This window comes from Brachycentrus maculatus, unplaced genomic scaffold (genome assembly GCF_059751285.1).
Source record: "Brachycentrus maculatus isolate JH-2025_06_01 unplaced genomic scaffold, ASM5975128v1 h1tg000418l, whole genome shotgun sequence".
NCBI lineage: Eukaryota > Metazoa > Arthropoda > Insecta > Trichoptera > Brachycentridae > Brachycentrus > Brachycentrus maculatus.
In genome coordinates, this window is record NW_028281166.1 from 334,547 (window position 1) to 357,518 (window position 22,972).

At 40.9% G+C, this 22,972-nt stretch overlaps 1 protein-coding gene and 1 long non-coding RNA gene across 2 annotated transcripts; one reads left to right on the top strand and one right to left on the bottom strand.

The window, feature by feature from the left end:
* Positions 1-161: 161 nt before the first annotated feature.
* mtm (phosphatidylinositol-3-phosphate phosphatase) lies at positions 162-5,865 on the bottom strand. The gene is made up of 7 exons (XM_088271040.1): positions 5,612-5,865; positions 2,745-3,547; positions 2,348-2,555; positions 1,712-1,882; positions 1,437-1,644; positions 1,184-1,365; positions 162-1,105 (listed from the first exon to the last, which is right to left on the bottom strand). Exons 1-7 carry the CDS (start codon positions 5,699-5,701, stop codon positions 983-985), a joined length of 1,785 nt encoding a protein of 594 aa, XP_088127166.1. The 5' UTR covers positions 5,702-5,865; the 3' UTR covers positions 162-982.
* A 6,830-nt stretch (positions 5,866-12,695) lies between these two features.
* LOC148302768 (uncharacterized) lies at positions 12,696-17,338 on the top strand. Its single transcript, XR_015838593.1, has 3 exons — positions 12,696-12,896; positions 13,087-13,234; positions 15,292-17,338. It is a non-coding gene; the product is annotated as an uncharacterized LOC148302768 (long non-coding RNA).
* Positions 17,339-22,972: the final 5,634 nt, after the last annotated feature.

A 22,972-nucleotide genomic window follows, 5' to 3' on the forward strand; every position in this document is an offset into this window, starting at 1 on the left:
AATATAATATAATTTGGTATATATATATTAGTAGTAGTGGTATTTACCAAGATAACTTTAAACTTTAAAATGAATATATATTACTGCCGAATCAATTAATGAAAGAAATAAAATATTGCGATATAATTTTACATGAGATTACTTACTGGTAATGAGATATATTACGAATTATGATTTGGTACAAGTAAATGAAATATTGATAATGAAAACTAGCGGGCAATAGTTATTTTATTTTGTAAATTTAAAAATGAAATGGATAACATATTATGGGTACTCCATCAGACGATGTTATGCAACAATCTGATAAAAAAAAAGCCAAAATAAAATAATATAACAATAGGTTTGAACACATTGAACCGTTTCTTCATGAAGGTAGGTAGAGAGGACAGAATGCCACGCGTGTCTGTCCTAACTCAATTTTGTCATCATTCATATGTATCGTACATACCTTTTAGTTAGGTTGAAATTTACAAAAATTATACTAACTTTTCTAGTCTCATATAAAATCATGTTATTAAGTGTGCGATACAATGCCAAAAAAAAAGCGAATGTTGTATGGTGACGTAACATCGCTTTGAATTGTATATTTGATTAGTGGTATCAAAAAATACATTAAAACAAAAAAACAGGGCCACAATATATATTTACACAAAAATTTGTAAAGCCTCATATTATTGTGTAAATTTGCAGGAAATTTACGAAAATATTTCATTTATGCCATGCCAAATTTTTTAATCATCTGATATATCCCAATTTCTATACCATTTTTTGAGATCTGAAGTAGAATTTACTTTACACTTAAAAACTCCAGTTCTTTCCAACCTTCACAGGTTGATGCTTTCCCACTCGCCAATATAATGATGTACCGGTTCATACCGGTCCATCATTGCATCAGTACAGAACCATTGCATAACACCAGCCTCGACCTAGCTCCTCATACAGCGTGTAGCGCGTCGCAGCCCCTGCGAGGAATGGAGTGTGTTTAGGAGTGTACGGGGATGGGGTTCCTCTGTCGCGCTGAGAACTCCTGCTGCGCTTCCTCGGCGCGCGCCGCCAGCTGCGCCCGCTGTGCCAGCAGCTCGCGCGTGCGCTGCAATATGGGGTCCTGCAACACGTACACGCTAGCTACAGAAACATTACACAAACATACACTCGGGAGTGGAGAGAAAACGGCGGTAGGTACCTGTTGCCGCATGGCCGGGTTCCAGCGGCAGTAGAGCGCGCGCCACGGCTGCACGAGGCGCAGCGACGCCACGGGAATCAGCACCGGCTGCGGGCCCTCGCCGCCCGCGTACAGCGGGTTGCTATACAGCTCCATGCGGCTGTTGGTGAAGGACCACAGCGACACGGTCTTGGCCTTGAGCTCTGCGAACGGGAAGATCCGGTTAGTGCGCGAACGAGCTAGCGAGTGGCGATCTCGGCGCGACGACACTCACCCGCCTTGACGCGCTCCTTCTCCGAGTTGCAGAGGAAGGTGCCGAAGCGGCAGGAGTACAGGTGGTCCAGGATGGTGAGCAGGAAGCGCTCGTTGAACTGGAAGGCGGTGGGGAACTGGCGCGAGACCTGCCACACGCAGTCCACCCACTGCAGGAACACGGGCGACCGGTCCGCGTCGCTGTGCCGCTCGTCCCCGTGGCCCGTGCGCTGCAACACGGTAGCGGTCACACGCTGTCTCCCGGAGCCCGCCTCGCCCCGGAGGCCCCCCACTCACCTGCTGGAATTTGTGGCCGAAAGAGATCCACTCCTTCTCGATGAGTAGCTCGAAGCCCTTGATGGTGCGGTAGTGCGGGTCCAGCAGCAGCATGGCGAGCGCCGTCAGCTGCGCCGTGCGGTCCCATCCATCCGAGCAGTGCACCAGCACCGATGTCTTGTGATTTTCCACCTGACAGAGACAAGTTACATTTCACTGCGATTCCGTTTGTGTAGTGAGATTTCTCACTGTTGCGGGGGAGTGAAAATCCTAGTTTGGAAATGGGATAATATGAGCAGTAGCTCTTCCGACAGGCATTTACATCGGCAGGTATGCTCTGGAGGGTGAGACAATCTACGCTGCAGATATCTCTCGGTAATTATCAGGAACATGTTAACTAGTGCACTGCGAGATTTTAGAATAATGATCATACCTTGCAACAATCAATGGAAATGCAAAATGACCCCCGAATTCGATAATTCGATAAGAAATCTCATAAAAGAATTCTTTTAAAACTCTGTCAGTACTCAGAACCAAACCCGTGACTCTCGATCCAAAATATTCTACTTCTTGCGATGTCTTGTTCTCGCACAGGATCCATATAGGATATTTCACAATGCGCAGTTAATGTTCCAGCGAGGCGGTGTCCAGTCTCACCTTGTCTACGATGCGCACGGCTCCCGCGAGGATACATTTGATGTGCTTCAGCCAACAGGTGGCCTCCAGCCCGCTGAGCCAGCGGTTCTGGTCGATGGCCGGGAAGCAGAGCTCCTTGAGCTTGCGGAGACTCTCTCGCATCACGTGAATGTTGTGGATGTCCAGAAATACTAGCTCCGCATTCTGGTACGCGTCCTCCGACTCATACCTGGAAGTGGCGAGAGAAAAGTGAGTAATTAACGTAAGTACGAGACCTCATCTGGTTCAGTACCAACTACTTCTTAATGATTTATTTCTTTGAAAAAACAAAGACAAAACCAATTATATACTATTTACAATAATAAAAGACTAGACGCAACTAAACGAAGACCAAAAAACGTAAGATAAATACACTGACCCGCCTCCCTTGGCCTTGTTGGCCTTGGCGTTGGCGCTGGGCCGCGCATCCATGATGAACAGCTTGTGGCTCTGCGCGTTGGCGTCCATGAGCAGCTGGATGTAGCGCTCGTCGTCGCGGCCGCGCCGCCCGGCCACGCCCACCAGCGGCTGCGCGGCGCGCGCAACGGCCGCCTGGTGCCGCGCGTGCAGCCAGCTCAGCACCGGCAGCCGCCCGCGCGCGCGGAACCCCGCGCACGCGCGCACCGTCTCGTCGCCCGCCGCCGCCGGCACCGCCCACACCGCGGGGTAGCTGTCGCACACTTCGTACCGCTCGTTTATGCGGGTGATTTTCCACGTATCGCCGTTCACCCCCATGCGTTTGAGTTCGGCGATCGGTTCGTAAACGCCCCAGCCGTCTTCCGGAAAGACTTCTCGGTAGCTGAATGCGAACAGCGGCAGACCGTGCGACAGCGGGAACGACAGTTGCTGTAAGGATTCGAACATGCCGCGTCGCGAGTGATTATCTTGCTTGTGCGCGAATCGGAGGTTTCGCATGTCCTTGCAGAAGACCTCGATGCCGTAGGAGTTCTCTCCGCGCGAAGAGGCGCTGCCCACCTTCTCGATGCGCAGGATGACGCCGAGCGGCACGGCCAGCACGGAGTGGTGCGCGCCGGGCTCGGTGGGCCGGAAGTGCAGCTGGTAGGAGGTCACGGTGAGCACGCCGCGCGCGGGCCCCGAGTACGGACACAGGTAGGTCACCTCGCGGGACACGCCGCCCACGCGCTCCCCCCCCAGCAGCGGACACTCGCACACCGACTGCGGCTAAACACAATCACGAGTACGGCCATTTATTACAAATTCAGAAACCTGTAATTTACACGAGAATAAAAATATAAGAGGCCCTAATAAGTTTCCGCAGTATTTTATCAAAATTTGAGAATTATTGCGATACAACAGAATCTTATGTTTTATTCCAAGTATTGTCCATCGCTCGCCACGACTTTTTCCCATCAAAAGATGAGAAAAAGTAGTGGCTAGAAATAGCAGCATACGGATACCACGTCGGAAAATTACTTCATCCTTTGAGGCTATATGTGAATCGACCCAATTCAAGATACGATGCGAATCATGACTCATTTTGAACGAGTAATGATTCACATTGTATCTTCGTACAATGTGAACCATTACTCAGCCAGGCCATGTGCCATCGATCCGAACAAGAAGTAGTCCTAAGGGGCAATTATGCTGAATATGACGGGCGAGTAAAACATCCCGATAGTTTCCAAATAGGTTTTGACAGCCGCCGCAACATGTGAATGAGCATTATCGTGTAGGAGAATAACATATTTTGTGTCTGGAGCAGTAGTGGGCGTGCTTCGAGTGCTCGACTCGATCTCTTCAATTGTGTTCGGTAGGCAGTCGAGTGAGTGGTTTTGTTCAATTTGAGCAACTCGTAATTAAAGTTTTTTTTCCATGATTATTTGGCTTAGCTGTAAAAGTTGAAGCATGGCCGGGTGGCCCCCGTGATGATCCATTATTCATTACCAGTGACAATATGGTGAGGAAAAGCCTTTCGTTTATGCCTGGCAAGCAGCATTTCACATTTTACAGTAGAAAACCGGCATTCGAAATATCTCTACGTTAGTTCATATGGAAGTTTTTAAACATTCCCAATGATTTCAACTGATGTGAATCGCTTGTTGAGTCGCGCCTAATGTAAATACCGCATCTTCGTACACTTTCGGCCCTTTGATACATTTTATGTCTTCCGTGACTTTTTTTCACCGTTGTTAAACTTTTGAAAGCATTCACAATATCTTCTCTCACTTAAGACACCCTCACAATATGATTCTATAAGCAATCCACGCGCTGAGGCGTATTGTTGCAGATTTCTTTAAATTGAGGAAATAAAATCAAAAGCTTCCACAAATAATAAAATTCAACATTTATAAATATTACTGATAAATATTCAATAATATTTCAAGGTCTGACAATCTTGACCATAGCTTGCCGGTGGCACCGACTTATCTTGAACGGCGGAAACTTATTTATATACCTAATAAATAAAAAAATTTCAAATATGCTAAACAGGCAGTAAATACTTGTGTATTTACTGCCTGTTTAGCATATTTGAAATTTTTTTTCCCCCACCCAAGGAAATACACAACCATCAGATAATTGTTACAACATTTTTGAAAATTTTTTTTTGTCAATAAAAATTGAGTTCTATTGAGATATTTTGTATATAATCGAACAAATAAATCAAATAAAAATCAAGTAACCATTATGTAAATAAGAAAAGCAAGTTGCAGATTAAATTATATCTGACTATAAATATTTACGAAATACTGCGTGTGAATATTTGTTGCCATAATACATTGGTGAGCGCAATTGGACTACCGCGTTTGGATGTTTCGGATTTGATTGATAGGGTTGGTGATGTGAAAAATGCACCGCAAACACCCAGAGTAATTGAAAATAATATTTCTTGAATTGTTTCGATTGACAGGAATCGAGCCCGCGACGCCCGTTTCACGGTCGAGCGACTACCGAACTACGCTTCGGCACCTTTCGTGTAAACATCTGTTTTGTCGCAGATTCTGCTTTGCGAGCCAAAAATCAACAAAACAAGCATTTAAATATTATTGAAAGGGCATTTCGAGAGCATGTTAATACATGACTTCGTGTAAATATGAGAATACTTCCACCGAACAATTCCGCCGGGCAACGCCTAGTAAACCAAAACTCTTCGCACTCTTTGTTCGGGATATGTAATTACGATGTTTGGACAGAAGTGGACTATTGTAAAACAGGCTAAATAAACGCGGTAACTTGGAAAATTAAACGCCACTAACCGCGAATGAAGAATAACAGGGCAAAACTTACGGAATCTGAATCTAATGAATCGGTGCTGGCATTTTTAGAAGCGCTGAACTCGGAGCTCAACAACTCTGAACTGGCTCTCTTGGGATCCATGGTTAATGACCGAACAGAAAGATATATTCAATTTGAAAAAGTAATGAAAACAAATAAGTTATAGTTATTTTTGAAGATTGTCATCACGAACGTCGCTTTGACATTTGACAATATCCTCGGGAAAACCACAGACTAATCGAGCAAACTATATACAGACGTTTTTCGTCTGAACTAAGGGATAGTTTTTTTTTTTTTTCTATGGACTAATACAGTGGTGGCGGTTTGGTTTTTGATCCTCGTGAAAATAATTGCTTTAAAACTAACATACTTTTATTTAACAAATGTAAAATCAGTTTTGTAGGTGAATTAGTGTTTCTATTATTATTAATATAACATTTCTTAGATTAGTTTGTTTATTTCCCGTGTTTCCTCTACCCACAGTCAAGGTAACAATAATCTTTTCATACTTTATAATATTTTTTATTTAATTATTTTTAAATTTCAAACGTTTGGTTTCTTTCTCGCACTACTCACTTATAAAAAATGAGTGACAAAGAAAAACCTCCGGACCCTCTGGATGGAGAATCAGATTCGTCACAAGCAACGATGGAGTCTGTCCCGGATGCGGCAGATTTCATCACAATTCAATGCCAAAACAAACCTAAAAAACAAAGAATGACCAAACGTAGTGAGAGGAAATCGAGTTCCGACTCGGATCGTCTCGTTCATAAATGTCCAAGTCCACGTAATGTTGTTTCTAATATTGTTTCTGATTTACCTATTCAGCCAATTTCTAACCCAATACCGAACTTACCTACAAATACGCTCACAAATACACAAACAAAAGTCCCATTATCCCGCTTATACAATGGAATGGACCGTGCTCCATACATTGTACATGTATCAAAAATCCAGGCTGACAGCGAAACCGCAACCAACCTTTATGATATTGATTTCGGTCGCTTCCTTCACAGAAATAATATTCGGACGGCCTGGAACGGAATCAAGTCCGTCGGCCGCAACCGTCTTTCAGTGGAGTTTAAGACGGCGAACGAAGCCAATACATTTTTAAATTTAGATTTACTAAAAACGGCAAAATATAATGCATTTATTCCGTCTTACCAAATAACAAAACTAGGAGTTACCAAAGGCATCCCTTCACATTGGTCTGAACAGGACATTGTGGAGAATGCTGAGGTTCCTCGAGGATTCGGTAAGGTCCTTAAGGCTCGACGATTGAATTATCGATCGAGAACAGGGGAAACTGTCGAATGGAAACCTTCCAATACTGTCGTCTTGACTTTCGACTCCAAGTCACTGCCTTCGAATATTTCGATTTTCAACGTACTCCTTCCCGTGGAGCTTTATGTGTTTCCAACGATACAGTGCTACAAGTGCTGTAGATTTGGACACACAAAAACTCTATGTAGATCCCTCGCACGCTGCTATAAGTGCGGGTCCTCACACAATGGGGATACTTGCAATGTAGCAGCTGAAGTATACAAATGCCTCAACTGTTCAGGAATGCACTCTGCCATTAGCAAGTCATGCCCGGAACTTAGCAGGCAACAAAATATTAAACATACGATGGCGGACAAGAGCATTTCTTATATAGAAGCATCAAAAATGTTCAATAAATCCACAGTCTCTTATGCAGAAATGGCATCAAAAAATCCTACTTTTACATCCAAACCAAAAACGACCATACACCCCACTCCCTCTACATCCTTCAAAAAGACAGTGGAAAAAAAGTCAAAGTCAAGAGGCGTGCCTCCTAATCCTCAAACACATATCGACCCCTCACTTCTTTATTTCCCAAATGGACAGTCTCCATCGGGATCTAACGGAGGTGCTTTCCCCAACACAGTCCCCCCAAAACCAGACACGAACTCTACACTCATCACTACAGTCCTACACCTCATATTATCACTCTTACAAAAAAACACCAAAATACCGTCCAACGTTGCCCATCAACTAGTTCAATCGTTAAATTCCCTTTTAACAAAAAATGGCTCCTCCGATGAGGATTCTTCAGTGGAACTGCCATAGCCTTAGAAATAAGAAAGAAGACCTTCTTAATTCACTCCACGAAGAATCTATATCTGTTGCGGCCGTCTCGGAGACATGGATGATACCGGGATCCAATATTGGATTTCGGGGCTACCACTGTCTCCGAGACGATCGCGAAGATGGAAAGGGCGGTTCCGCCCTTCTCATCAAAAACTCCTTACCATTCTTCCCCATCAATGTTAGGCCTGAAGGTTGCCCTTTCCAAGTGACAGCCGTTAGGGTCTGCGAATTGACCATCCTATCTATATATATATCTCCATCCAACAAACCCTCAAAATCAATTCTTTTTTCTATTTTTCGGCAATTAGTCCCTCCTTTCCTAGTCCTCGGGGATTTTAATGCCCACCACAGTCTGTGGGGTGCTCCGACATGTGATAGATTAGGAAGAGATATTATTGATCTCTCGGATGAACTGAATATGTGCATCCTTAATGATGGTTCACCGACACGCCTCCAAATTCCAAACCAACGACCCAGTGCTGTAGACTTAACAATCTCCAGCGCTGAAATTGCACCAACGCTCCACTGGAAAATATTGAAAGACCCTCTCGGCAGTGATCACTATCCCATCATTATCGATTTCATGTCCAGTCACAAAAATTGTAATCTGAACCGCTCTCCTGGGGGCTTGCACCGACCGAGATATATCACTGCAGGCGCCAATTGGAAGGACTTCTCGAGATCAGTAGAAAATAGGGTAAAGGAAATGCCAACTCCAACAAGAGAAAGTGCGGTGGAATGTTACGAGACCCTAGCATCGCACATTATCTCTTCTGCTAACACATGTATTCCTTTAAAAACAAAAAGCAACCGAGCAAAACCTCCCCCAGCCCCATGGTGGGATAGAGAATGTACAGAGGCCATCCTGAAAAGAAAAAAACAGGCTGAAATTTACTCAAAAAACATGAGCCTCGAAAATTTCCTAATTTTCAAACAAGTGGAGGGAAAAACAAAACATCTCTTGAGAAGTAAGAAGAGACAGGGATGGAAAAAGTTTTGTTGCTCTTTATCCCGAGATACACCTCTTTCGGAGGTTTGGAGCATGATCCGCCGATTTAGATGCTCTTTCAGTCCGCCAATCAGCCGACCTGAGACATCGGTTTGGGTGGAAGAGTTCGCCAACAAACTAGCCCCGTCAACCGCGAATAATTGGAATGAAACCTCTTACACATACAATTTTAGAGAGAGAAGCTGGTTGGACCAAAAATTCAGTCTAGAAGAAATGAAGTCTGTCCTCAGCCGCCTGAGTGACTCATCCCCAGGTATAGACGGTATACTATACAGTTTCATCAAACATAACAGTGACCCTTCCCTCTCCTATATCCTATCTATTATCAATCTTTTCTTTGAATCTGGTAATATCCCCATCTCCTGGAAAACCCAATCAATTATCCCAATCCTAAAACCCAACAAAAACCCCAATTCCGGATCATCCTACCGCCCTATAGCCCTCTCCTCCACACTGTTAAAAGTAGCTGAACATATGGTGAAATATCGTCTGGATTGGTTTGTGGAGAGCTCCAAAACTCTTCCTGAATCTCAATTTGGCTTCAGGAAAAGGAAGAGCACTATTGAAAGCGTTTCTGTCCTGACTTCCGATATAAGGGTGGCATTCTCAAAAAATGAGTTTTTAATAGGAGTGTGTCTAGATATTAGTGGAGCGTATGACAACGTCATAATACACATTCTGGAAAGTAAAATGTTACGTCTAGGCATTCCGCGTAAATTAACTTCATTTGTAGCAAACCTGATTCTTTCCAGGCAAGTGGAGATTCAGGTACGTGGTCAGGCAACGGTAGGAAGAGAGTTGAGCAGGGGCCTCCCTCAGGGGTCCGTCCTGAGCCCAATTCTCTTCAATATCTATACGCATGATATAAGCAATGTAATCCTTAGACCCTCAGCTTTATTGCAATACGCGGATGACTTCTTCCTTTATGTGTCTGGTCGAGACGTTAAGACTTTGGAAACTGTTTTAAATACTAGTATGAGAAACATAAGGAATTGGTTAGTGGAACACGGCCTTGAACTATCAGCGAACAAAAGTAATGCTATAGTTTTTTGCAGACAGCGAAAAATCCCAGCCTTAAAAATTCAGCACGGAGATGATGCAGTCCCAACTGTCACACAAATTAAGTTCTTAGGTGTAATAATGGACTCTCATCTTACATGGAACTCATACACAAATCACATAGTAAACAAGTGCCAAGCCGGATTGAACACGTTGAGAGCAGTCTCAAGGGTGTGGTGGGGAAGCCATCCGTTCACTCAGAGACTGTTCTACACTGCGTATATCCGCAGCCATCTCGACTATGCGTCAGTCATTCTGGAACCCTGTTCGAAAAAAAATCTTCAGAGACTTGACCGGATACAGTCACAGAGCCTGAGATTGATTGTCGGAGCGATGAAGTCCTCTCCAATTAACGCCTTGCAAGTGGAGGCCTCTGATCCCCCCCTCGGAATGAGAAGACAGTACTTGGCAGATAAATTTCTCTTAAAATGTTCAATTAAAAAAGATAATCTCCTTTTTAAAAAAATAGAAAATCTCTCCCAATATGTGAATTTCTCCTCTTTTTGGAGAAACAAAAACCCCCCATCATTAGTTAACAGTTTTAAAATCTACACTACCTTTAAAAATAATATAAACACTCAAGACCTTTTTCCCCTTTATCGCTATCCTTTCAGTGCCCATATATTTTCCCCAAGTGTTTTACTCTCGTTCGGAGTTCAGAGCCACCTCCAACCCAATAGAAATTTCCACCAAATCCGGGCTTCCAAGTGGACAGGTTGGAAAATCATCTTCACTGATGGATCTCGGTCGGACTCGTCGGCCCACACGGGAGCGGCCTTTTATTGCGAATACAATAAATTTCAAAAATTGTTTAAGCTTCACCGGGAAGCATCGATATTTACTGCAGAAAATATCGCTATTAGAGAGGCTGTAAAATATGCATTAAATTCTCAAGAGAACAAGTTCCTAATTCTGTCGGATTCTCTGAGTGTCCTACAGAAATTGAAGTCTCCTCCTTTCCTATACCCCGAAGATGAATGCTGCATCGAGACTCGATTCCTCTTACTACGGGCGGCCTCGTTAAATAAAAAAATTAGTATTGCCTGGATTCCCAGCCACTGCGGCATAGAGGGAAATGAGAAGGTGGATACCCTGGCAAAGGAGGCCGTCCTTAGCGGGGGCCCAGAATATGTGAATGAGCTTAGCATCGATGACCTCCTCGTTATTGTAAAGAAAAGACTTTTTCACTCATGGCAGGAACATTGGGATACCTCTGCCCAAATAAAGGGTAAAAATTTGTATAATATATGTCCTTTGGTAACGGAGAAACCCTGGTTCTCCCGGATAACTCTAAACAAGTTCGAGACAACATCCTTATGCAGAATGCGAATAAGCCACTGCTGTTGCAGTGCTCACTTGTTTAGAATACATGTCCGGGATACTGCCATGTGTGAATGCCGTCTTGAAGAGGAGGATCTAGATCACATGTTCTTTGGGTGCCCGTTGAATGACGGCTACCCGAGCTTCCTTTCAGACCTCTCCAGCATAAACGTCCCATTTCCTACCAACATCTTAACCTTACTAACCTCCCCTAACAAACTTGTTTATAAAATAATTTGTAAATATCTTAAAATTAATTGTATAAATTTGTAAAGGTGTATGATAACTTACTAAAATAACTCACTAAACAAACTAACATAACTAATAAAACTAACCCTACTAACAGGAATACTAACACTTATAAGTCAAATGTAAAAAGTGTAAATAAAGAATAACTCGACACTGGCTATAACACCCAAGAAGGGTGAAAAGCCATCAAAAAAAGAAGAAGAAGAAGAACTAAGGGATACAGTTCTGTAAACTTTTGTCTGGTAAAAATCAGGTTTGTATAGGAAAATGAAAATTCTGCAGATAAGTTAGTCGAAGTGTAAGTATTCCATAGATATAAAAATGTTGCCATAATCCGACGGCAATTCACATTTCTTATTCAGTACGCACCTGTTTGTTCCAATAGTCGAATGCAGCGTGAGTGCATTATGGCGCAGAATCCGTTTTGAGAGACAAACGGATTTGATATTTTTACATAGTCCAGGCGAATCAAGTGCGAGGTACATTTTAGGTTAAGCATCCGAATAAAATTAAAAGATTTGATTTTGGTAAAAATACTGTCTTCTCAAAAGTCCGCTTCCATTGGATATCTAATTCCACCCCCAGTGCCCTTTAAATGTGTCCCTGCCCGTGTTTTTTCTACAAAAACGGTTTGAGTAAAAAAAAAACTGTTTAATGCAAACATGATCGCCATATAATTATCAACAAAATGGTATTTATTTCATTTAGATATAACGTGTCAAATTGTAAAATATAACTTTTTACATTATTTACAAAAAATTTATAATTTATACTTCATTTACTGGAAAACTAGAAGCTGTGAAAAAATTGTTTAAATTTATTTCAATATGAATAAATACTTGTCAATTAAATGAGACTCCGCTGAGGAATTGACTGTCTACATGTCGGGCTTAAATGCCTTTGATGTTTATTATGGGTCATCATCATCTTTAAATAAATGAACATTGCTTTAGAGAATGAAACTGGTGCTGCAGATTAATGCGTTTTCGGTAAATTATGTAATGACATAATTTACCGAAAAATAATTATGTACCTATTGATTTAATTTACGAATATTTATTTATATTTAGATTAATTTCAATAATTTTATCACAGCTTGTATGTAAGTATTTTACTTGAACTTAATGACCCGGTGAAAAACAACTTGAGTAAACAGAAAGATAAGTGTTGAGATAACAGTCACTCTGTTTGTTCTTCATAAGATTATTTATTTCACTCGGGAAATATTCCTTGAATTGTTCAAACTACATTATATTTCACAATATCACGCCACATATTTGTTATCAGTAAGACGACTGCGAGATAATACAAGCGGCTGATAGTGTTCCAACACTGTTATCAGTGGTCATTCCTTCTCAGTTCTTACTGCAGAGAAGTAGCCCCGGTGTTTATTTCTCTTAGTAATTGCATTTATGTTCAATCAAAACTTATTTCCTAAATTTTGGATTTCCTTCCAACATAAGGCACCATGACTGCTCTAATAATCGAATCCGGGATATCTAGCACGTTAGCACCATTACGCTACAGAGGCGGGCAAAGGATTTAACAGTATGTCATCATTTACTTTTATAAAACTTTTTTTCGTCCGGTCAGGAGTTCAGGAGTCGGGAGTAATTGTCGGTTATGTTTGAGGTGACGTATGAATGTGGAATAAATAAGTAAATGGTGAATAAATATTTTTTAAAATATGTACTTTGTTTCAATCCTCGTGGAATGAACGGTAATTTTTTTTCCTCAGTCGGAGTCGTGACCATGTGCTCCTCCGAGGACCAGCGGGCAAGTTTTCTCAACTCCATTCTTCGACTCGACAACTCGCCGACTTGTCACGGAGCACGGCCACACCGTCTGCGTGGACATGAGAATTAGTCGGACAAAGAAGTCATCGGGTGAGTAATCACCCTATACCCGCCACCTCCAACCCTCAACCGGTGGAACAACCGACCCCACTCTCGACCATTCCTTCTCATCTGATGGAGAACATCAGATGAGAATGAACAACTAATACCGAATATCACCATCTCAAGTGGAGATGTGTTTATAAAGAGTAATGGTTTTCTTTTTTCAAAATTAAATCTCAACAAAGATGAAGAGGAGATCGCGTTGGGATCGTGAAGTCTAGGTTTACAGGACTTACAATCAATTGACCTATCAATACTCAAAACACCGTGCAGCATTCACCATTCACTCACTATCTATGAAAATCAATTATTTTGAATATATGTATTATTTTACTTTTTTTTTAAAGAAATTTGCACATTCCATGTATCGGTGTAGTTTATTGTTATATTTTCAACATAAATTCCAATTTTGTCAGCCGTAGATAGTTTTATAAAATATAATATTAATAGATGAAACGCGTGCAATTTATGCACCGGGAATTATTAAAATTAAATGATTTTTTAAATTTTTTGTTGAGTACAACATATTTTTTTCAGATTACATACTCACCATGTATCAGACCACCAATATGTTGTTTTTTTTATATATTCATGAATCATTAAATTATAAATGAAATACTTGTTTTTTACGACTTTAATATTATATTGAACTTTTTTAGTGACTAGTTTCGGAAGCTACGGATGCTTCCATCTCATTTTTTATTTTTGTTAAATCACTTAAAGTAGTTGATGACACGTTGTAAGCTGTGCAAATTCTCAGGTATTCATATCCCCATCTTAACACATTTGGGACAGGTGTTTTTTTACGCCTGCAGACCACTGGCTAAATGCGTTCATATAGTTTAGACCTTAACAAAGAGATTGGTTCAGAATATTAATATAAAAACACGAAGTAATTCCTTCTTTTCTGACTTTGAAATGAAGCCAGCGCAGAAGGTAAAAATATTATTAAGCGTCAATCGACCGAACGGGTAGAAATACCTTTCCTGTCCTTAGTGTGTTAATAAAGATATTTTCATAGATGTATTTAAAATCCAACATTAGCGAACAAAAAGATTTTAACGCAAATTTAAAATATTTTTAGAGTAAGTTTAGTTATTTTAATTTCTTTACTTAATTTTTTTAGTTAACTATTATATAATTATAATATTATAAAGTATTTTTCGGCAGTACACACTCAGATAGCAGAAAGGTAGATAAGTAAAATTTATCGGGTTATGATTCCGATATTTAAATTTAAATATAAAATTTTAGCGGAATCAGCTATCTCACTGTTCATATGAGTGCCCGTGATATCTAATCAGTCCACAAAACAGGATACAGATAAAAATAACCTAAAATAGTAGTTATCTCTGTACTTTGATACTACGATACATGTTTGATATGTTTTACTAACTGCTAGAAATCACTTGTTATCATGTACACTTAATATGTACACTTCTTATCGTTCTTTTAAGATAACTTTGGTTGTTGCCATATTGCTTATAGGATACAGAGCATACATTTATTCGACTGAATATGTAATTTTTATTTTAAAACCCTCACATCCGGAGACACAAGGATGCAACATCATGCTCTCCTGCTGAGCATACCAGTATATCTATCCATATTATTTGCTCAAGGAGTATTCTTCTTTTAAATATGACAAACCTAACCACAAATGATAAACCCCTATTATCGAGTCGAGATTTTATATTACGAAGTTGTTAAATTCCATCAAAAAACCTTTTTATTTTAAATAATTTATCTTATTTTTTAAACCATATGCTGCATAGCGCATCACATTAACCTGATCGTTCATTATATGAGAAGTTCCGCGCTCCAGATCTGGGAGAGGAGTGGAACAAATTTGAAGGGACGCGTACAGCTTTTGTCACCTAATTTTCCTCAAGTTACGCGTACAGCTTCTGTCACCCAATTTTTCACCAGAGACCCGTAGACTAGCTTCTGTCTCTCTGTATGTCGGTACTTTCCATGTTTTATATGGAAAATATGACGAAACGTTTGAAAATACAAAACTAATAAGTGTTATGTACAAATTGCAGGGATCGTGCGGCAGAGAATGAGAGGTCTTGTATTCTGCAGGGGAACTACGGGACATGACTGGCCCTGGACTCTGCAGGGGTTCGCACGAGAGTTCCGCCGGGCACAATGGGACATGACTGGTTGACTGGCCCTGGACTCTGCAGGGGTTCGCACGAGAGTTCCGCCGGGCACAATGGGACATGACTGGTTGACTGTCCCTGGACTCTGCAGGGGTTCGCACGAGAGTTCCGCCGGGCACAATGGGACATGACTTGTTGACTGGCCCTGGACTCTGCAGGGGTTCGCACGAGAGTTCCGCCGGGCACAATGGGACATGACTTGTTGACTGGCCCTGGACTCTGCAGGGGTTCGCACGAGAGTTCCGCCGGGCACAATGGGACATGACTGGTTGACTAGCCCTGGAATCTGCAGGGGTTTGCACGAGAGTTCCGCCTGGCACAATGGAACATGAAATTATGTCCAAAGATAAAACAAGTTGTTCCTTTTTAAAATGCTCCACTACTAGAAGGTGCCCCTGCTGCTTATGCAGAAGGCTCCAGTCGAGAGTATACGGAATGTACCCTCTGCTATTCGAAGAAATATAAATATTTTCTTTTGCATACACAAATCCAGACTGACGATAATCGTCAAGTTGGTTTGCCGCACTTCTCCTTATAATAATCTCACAACGGAAAGATGTCCCTTTCTTAATACTGAGGGTTGTTGTCAGTTGCACTTGCAATAATCCTCAGTTTTTTTTCTTTGCATACGAAAATGCAGTCCGACCATTAGTATCTGCTTGGTCAACTAGTGCTCTTGCTTTATTAAATGCTCCACTACTGGAAAGTGCCCCTGCTGCTTATGCTAAGGCCTCCAGTTGAGAGTAAAATCTTGCATACGCAAATGCAGTTTGACGATAATCGTCAAGTGGGGTAGCCACTCCTACTCCTTATAATATTTTCACAACGGTGAGATGTCCATCTCTTAATGCTGAGGGCTAATGTCAGTTGCACATGCAATATATCCTCAGTTTTTTTTTTGCCGCATACAAAAATGCAGTCCGACCATTTGTATCTACTTGGTCAACTAGAGCTCTCGCTTTATTAAATGCTCCACAACTGGAAAGTGCCCCAGCTGCTTATGCTAAGGCCTCCAGTTGAGAGTAAAATCTTGCATACGCAAATGCAGTTTGACGATAATCGTCAAGTGGGTTAGCCACTCCTACTCCTTATAATATTTTCACAACGGTGAGATGTCCATCTCTTAATGCAGAGGGCTGATGTCAGTTGCACATGCAATATATCCTCATTTATATTTTATTTACCGCATACTAAAATTTTATCCGACCTTCGGTATCTGCTTGGTCAACTAGTGCTCTCGCTTTATTAAATGCTCCACTACTGGAAAGTGCCCCTGCTGCTTATGCTGAGGCCTCCAGTTGAGAGTATACAGAAAAATAACTAAAATTATCTTGCATACGCAAATGCAGTTTGACGATAATCGTCAAGTGGGTTAGCCGCTCTTACTCTCTATAATTTTCTCACAACGGTGAGATGTCCATCTCTTAATGCAGAGGGCTGATGTCAGTTGCACATGCAATATATCCTCATTTATATTTTATTTGCCGCATGCTAAAATTTTATCCGACCTTCGGTATCTGCTTGGTCAACTAGTGCTCTCGCTTTATCAAATGCTCCACTACTGGAAAGTGCCCCTGCTGCTTATGCTGAGGCCTCCAGTTGAGAGTATACAGAAAAAATAACTAAAATTATCTTGCAAACGCAAATGCAGTTTGACGATAATCGTCAAGTGGGTTAGCCGCTCTTACTCTCTATAATTTTCTCACAATGGTAAGATGTCCATGTCTTAATGCTGAGGGCTGACGTCAGTTGCACATGCAATATATCCTCATTTTTATTTTATTTGCCGCATACTGAAATTCTATCCGACCTTTGGTATCTGCTTGGTCAACTAGTGCTCTTGCTTTATTAAATGCTCCACTACTGGAAAGTGCCTCTGCTGCTTATGCTGAGGCCTCCAGTTGAGAGTATACAGAAAAAAATAAAATTATCTTGCATACGCAAATGCAGTTTGACGATAATCGTCAAGTGGATTAGCCACTCTTACTCCTCATAATATTTTCACAACGGTAAGATGTCCATCTCTTAATGCTGAGGGCTGATGTCAGTTGCACATGCAATATACCCTCGGTTGTTGTTTAATTTTTTTTACCGCATACGAAAATACAGTCCGACCATTGGTATTTATTTGGTCAACCGCTGCTATTAATTTTTTGAATGCTCCACTACTGGAAGATGCCCCTACTGACTATGCCGAGGGCTCTAGTCGAGAGTATACAACTTTTTTGTATTTTTATAAAAATGTATTTTATGCCCGAGCTTTATTAATTTGTAGCAGCAGAGTATAGAATATAATCTTTTTTATTGTTAAAAAATATTATTATTTTTATATCATACAAAATATCTCAATTATAACGCATTCAAAATTTATTTTTTTTCCTTTTTTTGTGTGCATATTATGTCAACAAAATATTTTTTTAAATGTACGTAAAAAGAACTTCACCGACAAGACAATCAGGTGGCTCAGTGGGTCTCAACAAGAAAAAAAATCATTTATTTTGTATGTAAATTTATAAATGTATGCATATGTACGTATTTATATATTTTTTAACAATAAATGAAATTCAATAAAAAACTTTGAAAAGCGCAAAAATATTTCCTTTCCACAGATACAAGACTTGACACTGGCAGAAATATCCTTTCACTGGGTGACTGCCAAATATTTCCTTTCCGCAGATACAAGACTTGACACTGGCAGAAATATCCTTTCAATGGGTGACTGCCAAATATTTCCTTTCCGCATATACAAGACTTGACACTGGCAGAAATATCCTTTCACTGGGTGACTGCCAAATAAAAAACAACTTAAACATTGTGTATACTACATTTTTGAAAATCAAAAACTACATCGTTTTTATTTACCCATACTGTGATCGTCTGAAGTCTGTAAAGAATTATCTATGCACTTGCAATGATCATTTCTAGGTAAGTATTATTGAAAGCGGAATTTTTAACTAGTTCAAGTATTAGGACGCTTATCACGCGATCCCACTCACCACTGACTACATATTTAGTTTAGATATGTGTAGATGTTTTACATAAATGACACAGTAACACCACAAAGAGCTATCTTGTTATGGAAGAAAGGCGAGAGCTCGTCGGAAATAATAAATAATTTAGTTGTATTTTTGAGAACTCTGTAGAATCCGGCTAATGCCGACATCGATAAATGATTCATTTATCGATGGTTTGATCAGTATAAAGGGAAAAAAACTACTCTCAAAGACGATCCGCACACTCTGGTCGGCCAAATACGGTGTTAACGGTCAACTCATTGTATGTTGTATCCCAGAGCCATTGCATAACATTTTAGCAGATTGTATAACATTTTTAATAAAAGCGGTACACAGGTGCCATACGCTCCAAGTGCTGTAAGTCCACAACAGAGTGCGCCTCTGTAGTTTCAAATGGGGTGAGTATTCTTTTGGACTGGGGAAATTTGTAATAAATTTTTTCCTTATAATGATGCTCATTTTATTTTAAAATGTTATTCGTGATCTTATCGCTCGAGCTGAGCAACTCGCCCTACAAGTCCACAGTCCCCCTGGACTAAGAGAGATGCCCTTCTTGCTGGATTGCAGCTCACCGCCCTTTTTGTAGAACTCTAGATGTCTCGCCCTTGAACTCGTGCACCTCCACCGGCTTGTTCTTGTGGAGTAGGTGGCCCACGGAGGTGGGGGGACGGACGTTCTTGTCCTCTGTGCGAGACTTTTGACACCGCCAGATTTTAGGTTCTGATTGATCTGATCGTGCCAAGTCTTTTTCGGTCGTCCTCGTTCTGTTTTCCCTCTTACATTCGCCACATATATTTTCTTAGTCATTCTCTCGTTATCCATTCGCTTCACATGTCCATACCACCGTAAAGAACTCTTCCTTAAGAAAAAATTATTCCTCATTCAGCCTTACATTCCTTTCTTATATCTTCGTTTTTAATTCTGTTATACAATGATTTTCCACACATTAGTCTGAGGGAGCACATTTCAACAGCGTTCACTCTGCTTTCATCCTTCCTCTGCCAGTTCCATGTTTCGCTTCCGCACATCAGTGTCGGTACCAGCACGCCGTTGTGAACCGCTAGCTTGGCTTCCATGGACATATTTTTATTTGCAATCACTCTGTTCAATGCACCATTTATTCTATTCCCTGCATTCACTCTTCTCTCAATATCCTTATCCACTTTTCCATCCCTTGTTAACATGCTTCCTAGATATAAAAATTCTTGCACCTGTTCCAGGGATTCATTGTGCACGATAATCTTGCATTTTATCATATCTTTCTGTTTTCCAAACACCATGACCTTTGACTTACTTTCATTCATTGCCAGATCATTTTCCATATATACATCATACATTCTTGACACTATTAGTTGCAAATCCTCCGCGCTGCTCGCTAGCAGTACGGCGTCATCCACATACAGCAAGCAACTTACAATTATATTCATCATTTTTGCTTCGATTCCCATACTTTCAATCTCTATCATACAATGGTCCATATACAAATTAAACAACCATGGTGACATCACAAATCCCTGCTTTACGCCTTTGGATATTGCAAACCATGATGTAATACCCCCATTCACTCGTATACTAGCAAGCAACTGCTTGTATTAGTTTATTGTCTACTCCATATTTTTCCAACACGCTTCATAATTTTATCCTATCAACCTTATCACAAATCCACGAAAGCACAGAAGAGTTTCTGATTTTTTGCCAAAAACTTTTCCGTCAGCATTCGTAGTGCAAAAATTTGATCTGTGCAACCAATTCCACTCATAAAAGCACATTGCACATCCCAAATCCGTTCTTTCGTCACCATTCTAACTCTTTCAATTATAATCTTACTATAGAGTTTACCGACAGAGCTAAGCAGGCTTTCATCATCATCATCATCAGCCTGTGTCCGTCCACTGTTGAACGTAGGCCTCCCGCATGAGTCTCCATCCTCTTCCATCCTCCGCCTTCCGCATCCAGGTCACTCCCGCTATTCTTATATCGTCAGTCCATCTTGTAGGGGGTCGGCCGATGCTTCGTTTGCCAGTTCTTGGGCGCCATTCCAATACTTTTCTTCCCCATCGACCGTCGTCTCTTCGACAGATATGTCCTGCCCATTGCCACTTGAGTGTGCCTATTCGTTGGGTAGCATCCACTACTTGAGTTCTTCTGCGTATTTCCTCGTTTCGGATTCTATCTTTTAGCGACACTCCGAGCATGGATCTCTCCATAGCACGCTGGGTGACTTTTATTTTATGAGTAAGGCTTGCTGTTAGATTCCACGTCTCTGCGCCATAAGTTAATACAGGGAGGACGCATTTAAACGCCTTAGTTTTTAGACATTGCGGAATTTTCGCTTTAAAAATGTACTTTAGTTTTCCAAATGCTGCCCATCCCAGTTGTATGCGCCTGTCGATTTCTTTTGAGAAGTTATTTCGCCCAAGTTGTATTACTTGTCCCAGATAGGTATAGTCGTTTACAACCTCTATTTGTGCTCCTCCAATGGAAATAGGGTCAAAGGTCTGGGAAATATGACTATTGATCATGGCTTTTGTTTTATCCATGTTCATTTTCAGACCAATTTTGTTCGATACTTCATTAAGGTCATAGAGCATGTCTTGAAGCTTGTCAGGTGATTCGGCTATTAGCACTATGTCATCTGCAAATCGGAGGTGAGAAATGTACTCTCCGTTAATATTTATTCCACATTTCGTCCAGGATAGCAGTTTAAAGATATCTTCTAGGGCGTTTGTAAAGAGTTTTGGAGATATTACATCTCCTTTTCTAACACCTTTGTTTATAGATATATTGTTGGTGCTATCATGGAGCTGGACCATCATTGTTGCAGATTTGTATAGAGATTTTATTATCTCTATATACCGATAATCTATTTCGCAGCGTTGTAGTGAATCTAGTACTGCCCGTGTCTCGATTGAGTCAAATGCCTTTTCATAGTCTACAAAGGCAAGGCAGAGTGGCTGATTATATTCTTCGGTTTTCTGTATGATCTGTCTTAGCGTGTGGATATGATCGATAGTACTAAAGCCTTTCCTAAATCCGGCTTGCTCTCGAGGTTGGAATTCATCAAATCGACCCGTAAGCCTGTTTGTTAGAATTCCGGAGAACACTTTATATACATGGGAAAGAAGGGAAATGGGTCGGTAGTTTTTGAGTAGTGATTTATCCCCTTTTTTGTAAACAATATCACAATACTCGTACTCCATGTCGCCGGGGTTTCTCCATGTTCCATTACCTTGTTGAATAGTTTTTGTGGAACAATATCACAATACTCGTACTCCATGTCGCCGGGGTTTCTCCATATTCCATTACCTTGTTGAATAGTTTTTGTGGAACAATATCACAATACTCGTACTCCATGTCGCCGGGGTTTCTCCATGTTCCATTAACTTGTTGAATAGTTTTTGTGGAACAATATCACAATACTCGTACTCCATGTCGCCGGGGTTTCTCCATGTTCCATTAACTTGTTGAATAGTTTTTGTGGAACAATATCACAATACTCGTACTCCATGTCGCCGGGGTTTCTCCATGTTCCATTACCTTGTTGAATAGTTTTTTAAGCTCTTTCAACAGAGGGGTTCCTCCTACTTTCAGAAGCTCAGATGTAATTCCGTCTTCTCCAGGGGCTTTGTTGTTCTTAAGTTGTTTTAGGGCCGATTTAATTTCGAATATACTTATATCTGGGATGTCTTCAGACCGGTGCTTTGTGAGAGTAGCCCTCTTGTCGTCCGCAGCTCTGTCAATAGGACCTGGCATCGTAGATGAATACAATAACCTGTAGAAATGTTCTATTTCCTTCAGTATATCATTAAGATTTGTTGTTATCTTCCCATCGTGGGTCTTTAGTTTGGAAAGTTGGGCCTGTCCTATAGAGGTGTGTCTGCTAAATGCATTTGACCCTCGGCCTTGTGCAACAATTTCCATGATATACTCTGTGTTTGAATGACGAATGTCAAATCTCATAGATTTTTTCACTTTTTTGTTCAGGGTATTGTGTTCTTGGATGCTTCTGCTTTTACGACGTTCGTCCATGAGAGCTATCGTTTTGTCTGAGAGTTTTGACCCTTTTTTCTTTTTGCACTGCTTTATGACTTTTTTGGCAGTTTCTTTAATGCTATTAACGATTAACGATAGCAGGCTTATTGCCCTATAATTCCCAAACTCTGCGCGAGACCCCTTTCCCTTGAATAGAGGCATGATTACTGCCCGTCTCCAATCCAGCGGTGTATATTTATATAGTAATGTGGAGTAAGACGGAGAAGAAGACCTTTTTTAGGACAGGGTATGAAAAATTCAATTCAGTTAGTTCTTACGAGAAAAATGACTATATTTGTCAAATTTCATATTCGTCCGACTCTCGGCAAAGCCTTAGTAATGAGTATGGAAAACTACACTAAGTTTGTAATTTTTGCCGTTGTTCACAAACGCTAGTTTTACTCCTCTTTCAATAAATAACTTCCGGAGTTATTCATATCAAGTTTTTATTTAATTTTATCTTAATAATATCTTCATATGAACTACCAAGAGGAGCGAATCCAGTATCTTTGAAC